Below are 9,507 nucleotides of genomic sequence, written 5' to 3'. Positions count from 1 at the left end.
TAATAACTAAAAACAGATCAGTTAATGTCAGAATCGAACAAACTTTTTATATTGATATCAACTTATATCAAAAGTGAAACTGGGTATATTTGAGATTTAAACAGGAATTTAGATCTCGGTGATTACAGGGGTTATTGCATTGAGACTAAGGAATACTACGTGTATGTAAGGAACACTACGTGTACAATGTATGTAAGAAATGCTACGTTTATGTAAGGAACACTACGTGCACAATGTATGTAAGGAATACTTTGTGTATGTAAGAAATACTACGTGTATGTAAGGAACACTACGTGTACAATGTATGTAAGAAATACTACGTTTATGTAAGGAACACTACGTGTATGTAAGGAACACTACGTGCACAATGTATGTAAGGAATACTACGTTTATGTAAGGAATACTACGCGTATTTGAGGAATACTACGTGTACAATGTATGTAAGGAACACTACGTGTACGTAAGGAATACTACGTTCATGTAAGGAACACTACGCGTATTTGAGGAATATAGATGCACTATTTCTGCCCAATGCAGAAATCACAAGGAGCCATTCCAGAAAATTTCGCGTGGCTTCAGAGTCCTGTGATGAAAAACACAAAATTAAAGAAAGTACATTAACAAGTATGATTTTACTGCAAAATCTTATAAAGGGCTAATTGCAAGTTAAAGGAAAGAGGTAAGAACAGTGCAACTTAGGATGCTAAGAAAAGGTATTGTTACAGTAACAGCAATCAGCAACGGTATAATTCTTCAAAGGTATGGAAATAAGGAGAGCAACAACTACAATACTCCGTTTTTAGCATTTAGTCCAAACGTTGAACAAATCGCAAATTCGTATACTTTATAAATATTTTAGACCGCGATATCATATTTCAATGACAACGTGATCAGCGTCATGCCAATTTAGTGTGCAATCGACAGACGTAATATTACAGTGAAAACAGCAGGAAGAGTCATTTGAAATCACATTGACTCACCCTCTGGTTTCCTTTCACAAATGAAGTACCTCGTCTTCCCACAGTCAGCGTCGTTCCAGTTACTGTTCCTCCATCCGGTCCTGAAAAACTCCACACAGTCTTCGTTACCCAAGGGTGTGCCCCACCAATTTGTACCCCCATTGTTTGGCTCAATCGGTGACCAGTATTTGAACGACCCCAGAGAGGTACCATCAGGCCATTTCCAGCTCCCCTCCCTTGCCCTATCATTCAGCCCAAACCAAAAGCCCCATGAACTACTTGCAGCATCTTTGAGGCTGATCAAGAATGCGTTGGTGCTGCTGTCTTTTGCCATTGCCAACTTCCCGCCTGGTCCCTCGGCCTGACAGTATGCAGAGGCATCAGTCCAGGTCTTGAAACTGTTGAACGCTTTGTAGCATGTCCTGTCCTTCCGTTGATAGCTGGTGGGGCAGCTACCTAGAACAGAGAATGTAAAAAAAAGTTAATTTTTTTATTAGTTTTGAAAGCTGACATCCAACGCATCTTTTGCTAAAGTTAAACTTATAAATGCAACTAGTAACTGTAACATTAAAGTTGGAAAATGCATAATGGTTATCGTTACATGTTCTATCCTACCAAAGTACCCCTTTTTTACTTTTCGTACTCATTCCACACATTCATATATGATTATGTATATGTTGAGCAACCCATGGCCAACCACATCTATCTCTCTACAAAATGTAACCTAAAATTACATGGTGTCTGCTACAGCACCAGTTACCATGGTGACAGACGTCTGATCCACGTCATTAGCTCTACTTGTTTGCAGAAAAAAAGGAGAGGAAGAAGAAACAGTGTGCAAAAACAACGTTTCCTTCTGCAAATGCAACCATAATTTACCCCAGTTTAAAACATGTTATGAGATATACTTTAGAATATGAAACACATCTAAACTTACCATACTTAAAGTACTTTTCCAGGTTTGGTTCCAAACTCTTAAGTTTCTCCTGTGCCTCTTGTGTCTTGCCGGGAATCTCCCTTGTTCGTCCCTTGATTCGCAGAGCGGTGATCCAGACTGCGTACCCGCCTCCAATCAGAGCATAGACCTGCGTGACTTTCTTTGGCATCTGTAGGATTAGATCAATATTAATTGTTCGTGAAACGAAGTCTACATCATCTCATGACTACACGGCAATGAATTTTACAAGCCAGTATACATTTAATTTCCAGCATCTAATAGGCCAAATTTCTTGCTTGCTAGCCGACCAAACAAGCTCCTACCATGGTAATTTTTATGCCATAAAGAATGTATAGAAGATCATGAACATAAATATACATGCCATTCCAACCCTAGTGCCCGTAAGGTTGATGCTGAGAAAAATAATGAAGTTATCATCTTTATAGCAATCTGATATAAATGACAGTTACATTTCACAACAAACAAACAAACAAAAACAACAAATTTTGGGCTGATGTTGTCGTTGTTTCCGTATTAAATTTTTAAAACTCACGAGTCAAAATAAAAAAGGACAAATGGCAAAAGATAGTTACCCTCTCTCTGTACGTAGTTAGGTCCCCGTCTTTGAGTTGTTGGTGGTATATTTCAAACAGGGATTTTCCACCGAAGAGCACCGACTGTGGTTTCACCATGTCTAGCAGATTGTACATTACCTGCAAAAACGGTAAAACATTTAGACATAGAGAGAACTTTATTGACACAACAAAAGTACAGCGACTTTCGTAAGGTCTAAGACATGTAGATATACAGACAAATATACATGGGTACAACGAAATTACCCTACGTACAAAACTATAGATGGGTCAGCTAATACTACTTGTTCTAAGGGCTAAACATTCTTTGATATATTTACCTATTTGTACACAGTAAGGGTTATTGCCTTCTAGGATAAAATTAAATTTATCTATATCATGAAATGTAACAAATTCTGTTAGGCAGGCGGAGAGAAACAGACATTTAGAGTTTATTTTTGAATGAGCTAACGGAGTGAGCTGTACGGATATCACTGGGAAGACCATTCCAGAGGGAGATTGCTCTGTTAGGAAAGGTTCTCTCGGATATGGTAGTCCTACAAACGGGTATGGCTAAATGTTTCACTGTTCCTCAATGGGCCCGGGATTCTGTGGGTCTATAGCCTGGTAAAGACATGAAATTATTGAAAAATATTGCGTAAAAATGTCAACAGGACAAGGGTTAAGCACATATTTAGCTTCTCTGCTGACTAATCTAATATTATTTTCTAATACATGTACCTGTTGGACGCCATCTGACCCATGACTCAGCACGCTGTCTGCCCAGCCTTTGATGTCGTACGTTCCTGTGTACCGCCCGTTTCTAACTTGCATCCGAGCAAGAGTGTCCAGCATGTTCCTCAGTCGTAGTTCATCTCTACCATACAGGATGACTTGTTGGAGGTACTGCTGCCCCAGTTGGAGGCCACTGACGCTTTGTGTCAACTCGTCCACTTTTTTGTCCAGCTCTCGAATCTGGTCTTGTATTTCGTTGAGCTTTGCCGTTGTTTTTGCAGCCCCGATACGGCTCCAAATGAAATTGACTATCCCTACTACCCCTGCAAAGAGGCCGAATGCCGCAAGGGCCGCTATTCTCTGTCACAAAGAGAAATGTAAGCATTACTAGTATATGGAATTTAGGGCAAGCAACAAAGAAGCACGAAATCAAGACTTGGTAATCGAATAAACAATAATGCACCATTATAACTACATATAGGAGGGTATAGGCTATTACCTTTTCATTTTCCTGTAAAATCTCAGCCGATCCTAGAATGCAAAAGACATTAATTTAACTTTAACCCTTTTTTTTGCAGCTGGACCATTCAATGTAGGCACTAGCCAGTTGCTAGCTAATAACGTGACCACATATTTCATACAGACATTATAACGCTTAATACAATGTAAATGCAATCAAATATTCAAATAAATAGCAATAGATACCATCATCATAATCACATAAGCAACAGATATTTCGAATACAAACTAGCTTTAATGATAATAAAAGTTGATTCAATGGATTTAATAACACTGCAAGCCCCAAATATGGTTATTTCTGTACCCATCTGTAACTGAAATGAGTTGCCAAGTAGTTTAATAAAGGGGGTAAGACATTAAGACATTCAGGTAAACAATATATAAAGACAAATCAAATTCTACTATTGGATAAATTGTGGACATTACTTCCAAGTGGCACCCGTCACCCTTTATTAACGTCACTAATAAAAAAAGGTAAAATAAATGACGTTAAAAGTGACGCTGAAGAAGAGTGACTGATGTCACTCCAAACATTCGGAAGAAATATCTCTAATTTATTCAATAATAGAGTTTGATTTGTTTTTGAATTGCCAAGTACTGTCAACATATATTTGTATGAAGTGTACTTGCAGTCTGATTCGTCATTGTATTTTGCATCCCGTAGATCTGCCAATGGATATTTTAAAAACAATAGTCTGTGCAATAAATCAATAATCTTTAAATAAATGTGATTTAAAAAATCTAACGCCGTTTGACTAGTAGATGGGGACCATCTTTGATGAAGTAATTTAATCTGGTGCATCAAGACTAGAACCCTGTCAACAATAGAGCAACTTTTTGTGTGATTTAGTTTGTCTCAACTGCTTCATTTTGACTAGGTTTTGTTGTTGCGAAACAGCATTTCCATCTTTAACAGTTCGGAAAATTAATAGAGATTGTACACATAGACTCTATGTGCAGAGATCGCATGCACTAAACATCACAGTATGTACATTTCTGTAATGCGGGCGATCCATGCATTAAGTTTATATGCACATGTATATGTATGTGGATTTTTATTTGCTGCGTTGACTGTCACCACACGTGAAATATAAAAGAAAAAGAGCGTAGAAGTTTATTAACAGTTTTTATGATGATAAATATGTTTTTAAATTCCAAGTGGTGCAAGTAAGCCATGTCTAGTGCAGGTAATTTTCTATGTTACCTGCACCAGTGCAGGTATACAGAAAAAGAATTTCGAACCAACACTTGAATATTATTTACAAACTACATTTTGAAGCCGACCAGGTCCTTTTTTTCATACTAAATGACAGACATTAAGAGACATATAGTAACACAGAAAAAATACATTAGGCCATACTGACGTAATTTCATTCATGGCATCCTCCGAAGACCCCCAAACTATTGCGTGCAGACGAATAAAATACTCCAGCAAAATGCCAAATACTACTAAACCAAAAGGAGTTGAAAGCTGTTATTGTGAATCTGTGATAGTATAGATATCGAATTTTATGAAAAGCCGATACATTCTGGTCCTTTGCGACATTTATAAGTCGGTAGTGTACTGAGATCTTGCGTTTTGTGGAGCTTCGACAGCATTTATGCCACCCTACATAGTCACCGCAGGCTCCATGTCGCTAGCTACCACGGACTACATATACCTAGGATGACACCCAGTTCAGAGTCTCAGAGGCTACAGAACAGACGAAAATCAATGCGCGCGCGGATGTCATCCATAAAACTAAATCAGTTAGGCCTCACCTGTTATGCTTCTCGTGGAGAAATCAACTTGACAGTTCCAGGGACCATCGGCGTCACTTATACGGACAATCTCCGACCCGGGAAGGCAGTTGACAGGATAGCAGGTGCGGTCTGAACCTTGGCAGATACAGTTGTTGTTCTCAGGCGTGCCCCACTGGTCTCCAATCTAGAGAAAAAATTAACATCTTTAAGTAAACACAGTCTACTTGTGTAAATGTATTTTCAATAAGAGTATTTCTTGAGACATCTGATGAGAGTTGCAGCATCAAATGTTAGCTATTAGAGAATAACAGGATTTTAATTAGGTAATTAGGTTATTCTCTAATAACTACAGGTAATTAATAGATATCAATTTGTGCAAACGTACGTTTGTAGCTTTGACCATTATGCACATGAAAACCATACTTTTACTGCAGTTATTTCTACAAAAGTGCTGTATATAATAGCTCTAAATATAATTACATTTGGGGCAATAGAATATTATAACGTCATCCATATGGTCCATAAAATCATATTCACAACCCCTCTGTACCCTGGTATCAATATTCAGTACAGCTACAGTTATTTCTGAATTTCTTTGTGACAAAACGATGAAAGGTTTAAAATGCCAAATTATCCAGTGAGGACACCTTAGATAGTCTTTCAAATACAGACAGGACTGCCCAACTAGCCAGAAAATATTGTCCAATCAAAACTGTTATAATGCTAATTCAAACGCATCATGCAAATGATATATGGTATGGAAATAGTAAATTTGCGGAACAAATAATTCCAAGAGACGTTCTTCCGTGTCAAATGAAAGGTTCAAATATTTCTGACATTTACTGATGTGTTAATAATGACAGTCAAGTATTTCGCACCTAGAAGGGATATGGTTTGGAATTTATTCATGTCTTTTTCATCGTCCGATTTACATACTCTGTAGCTGGTAATTAATTTGATTGTATGTTTATGTACCTGATGGTTTTGGCAACCTTTTGCCGTGATGAGTCCGTTTTCATCTGTCCCACGACCCTTTCCCTTTCCCCTTCCACGACCCTTTCCCCATGAGAAGAGGCCCCTTTCCTCTTCTGCAAAGTCACGACGTTCATCTGCATCTTCAGATTCCCCAATGCCGGCGTCATTTTCTCCTCCTCCTGAAGCAAGATGTACTGTAATTTAATGCATACAAGTATGTACGGAGAGGAAAATAGGTCTTGATAATATGGGGCATTTTAATCCTATTGGTCTATTCTACTGTCGACATGGTATTTATTAAATGTTGGGTTGCTACAGAATAGGGACAAACATGACGCAACATCGGAACTCTTTTCAGTACTTCTTATTCAGGTTTTAATCAACCCTGTAGTTTAAATATGAACAGTAACACTTTGTAAAGAGAGGGCCCTATCTGCTCCTTATGGAGGGATTATGTAGGGTTAGAGTACAAAAGAGTAGACTACAGTAGAAATAGAGTAGAGTACGGTAGAGTACAGTACAGTACAGAAGAGTAGAGTACAGTACAGTACAGTACAGTAGAGTAGAGTACAATAAGTACAGTAGAGTACAGTAGAGTAGAGTACAGTTCAGTACAGTACAGTACAGTACAGTACAGTATAGTGAAGTACAGTGCAGTAGAGTACAGTAGAATAAAGTAGAATAAAGTAGAGAAGAGTAGAGTGGAGTAGGGTAGAGTAGAGTAGAGTAGGGTAGAGTAGAGTAGAGTAGAGTAGAGTAGTGTAGAGTAGAGTAGGATAGAGTAGAGTAGAGTAGAGTAGAGTAGAGTAGAGTAGAGTAGAGTAGAGTAGAGTAGAGTAGAGTAGGGTAGAGTAGGGTAGAGTAGAGTAGAGTAGAGTACAGTAGAGTAGATTAGAGTAGAGTAGAGTAGAGTAGAGTAGAGTAGAGTGGAGTGGAGTGGAGTGGGGTAGGGTGGGGTGTGGGGTGAAGTGGAGTGGAGTGGAGTGGAGTAGAGTAGGGTAGGGTAGGGTAGGGTAGGGTAGGGTAGGTAGTGTAGAGTAGAGTGGAGTAGAGTAAAGTAGAGTAGAGTAGAGTAGAGTAGGGTAGAGTAGAGTTGAGTAGAGTAGAGTAGAGTAGAGTACAGTACAGTACAGTAGAGTACAGTAGAGTACAGTACAGTAGAATAGAGTAGAGTAAAGTAGAGTAGTTTGGAGTACCGTAGAGTCGAGTCGAGTCGAGTAGAGTAGAGTAGAGTAGAGTAGGGTTGTGTAGAGTAGATCAGGGTAGAGTAGAGTAGAGTACGGTAGAGTAGAGTAGAGCAGGGTAGAGTAGAGTAGAGTCGAGTCGAGTAGAGTAGAGTAGAGGAGAGTAGAGTAGGGTAGAGTAGGGTAGGGTAGAGTAGAGTAGAGTAGGGTAGAGCAGAGCAGAATAGAGTAAAGTGGAGTGGAGTGGAGTGGAGTGGAGTGGAGTGGAGTGGAGTGGAGTGGAGTAGAGTAGAGTAGAGTAGAGTAGAGTAGAGTAGGGCAGGGCAGAGCAGAGCAGAGCAGAGTTGAGTAGAGTAGAGTAGAGTAGAGTAGAGTAGAGTAGAGTAGAGTAGAGTAGAGTAGAGTAGAGTAGAGTAGAGTAGAGTACTTTAGAGTGAAGGGCAGCAGAGTTGATTCTACGTCCAGTAGTGGGAAGTTGCATGCTTCTTATGTTGACTGACTTATATAAAAAAAAATCGCACTCGGCTTGTTGTATGTCTGTCATCGAAACACACGCATGTGTCTACTATCACCTGAAGAAAAACCATCAGGACACTCCCACAAGCTATTGGCGTCGGCTTGGACAATCTCAGAACCTGGAAGACATTCCACACGATAGCAGAAACGGTCCTGTCCTTGGCAGTAACAGTTGTCATGTTCAGGCGTTCCCCACTGGTCTCCATTCTACAAGAAATCGTAATGACTTTAACAACAAAAGAAAAGTTACTTGGGGAAGTCCGTTAACAACTACAAACATCGAGTAAAAGTCATGATCGTTCTATCTATTGTTATTAGTACCAGTCATATCAAAAACATGACTAAACCACTAATACTGCCATTAAAATTAAAAAAAAACCTTACAAATTACAAAACCCTATTTAACCTTTTGTTCCTATTCATTACTACAGTTAAACTTAAAGAAAAACAATAGTATACGTTAATTGTACTTGTGCTTGCACTACAAAAATGAAACGTAAACACAGGAAATGCCGCACGCGTAAAGCCCTGTCACTTACATGATAGCTTGGCCGTACATGACTGTAACATAGTACGCCCCTTCCCGACCATAGTTAGGAGTAGGTCAGGTAGCTTGTGCGCTAGAATTTGACTACGGTTGCCTTAGCGAAATTAATGTTTCAAAAACTGTTTGAAACATTTGGTTCGTGGCGGAAAGTTTACCTATTGTTGGATGGTTTTCAGGAGTTGGTCGGGGAGTGGCTAGCAAATAAAGTTGACTCAAACTTGATACAATTCGTATGGAAATGTAGTCGTGGCCTAATTCTGATGTATTGTTTTAAGGGGTTTAGTTGTATAAGGTTTTTATCGTACTTTCTATGAGATGTAGTTGTAAACCGCATATGTTGTACTACATGTATCATTTGTACCTGATGGTTTCCACAACCTTTAGTCTTCATAATACCATCATCAGGCTCCTCGGGAACCAGCGTTTTTTTCGTCTACAATAATAATGATAATAATGATAATATAATAATAATGATAATATAATAATCATGATAATATAATAATCATGATGACAAAATAATAATAATAATGATAATGGAAAATAATGATAATGGAAAATAATGATAATGGAAAATAATGATAATGGAAAATAATAGATAATGGAAAATAATGATAATGGAAAATAATGATAATGGAAAATAATGATAATGGAAAATAATAATAATAATAATAATAATAATAATAATAATAATAATAATAATAATAATAATAATAATAATAATAATAATAATAATAATAATAATAATAATAATAATAATAATAATAATAATAATAATAATAATAATAATAATAATAATAATAATAATAATATATATATATAT

At 37.8% G+C, this 9,507-nt stretch overlaps 1 protein-coding gene across 1 annotated transcript; it reads right to left on the bottom strand.

The window, feature by feature from the left end:
• Positions 1 to 515: 515 nt before the first annotated feature.
• On the bottom strand, positions 516 to 9,110 carry LOC109472037 (CD209 antigen-like). Its single transcript, XM_019771613.1, has 10 exons — positions 9,049 to 9,110; positions 8,197 to 8,347; positions 6,441 to 6,619; positions 5,484 to 5,649; positions 3,703 to 3,734; positions 3,210 to 3,563; positions 2,490 to 2,609; positions 1,897 to 2,065; positions 981 to 1,415; positions 516 to 583 (listed from the first exon to the last, which is right to left on the bottom strand). Exons 1-10 carry the CDS (start codon positions 9,076 to 9,078, stop codon positions 576 to 578), a joined length of 1,644 nt encoding a protein of 547 aa, XP_019627172.1. The 5' UTR covers positions 9,079 to 9,110; the 3' UTR covers positions 516 to 575.
• Positions 9,111 to 9,507: the final 397 nt, after the last annotated feature.

Source organism: Branchiostoma belcheri, unplaced genomic scaffold, assembly GCF_001625305.1.
Source record: "Branchiostoma belcheri isolate BF01 breed outbred unplaced genomic scaffold, Haploidv18h27 scaffold262, whole genome shotgun sequence".
Taxonomy (NCBI): domain Eukaryota; kingdom Metazoa; phylum Chordata; class Leptocardii; order Amphioxiformes; family Branchiostomatidae; genus Branchiostoma; species Branchiostoma belcheri.
This window is presented reverse-complemented; position numbering and strand designations above follow the sequence as displayed.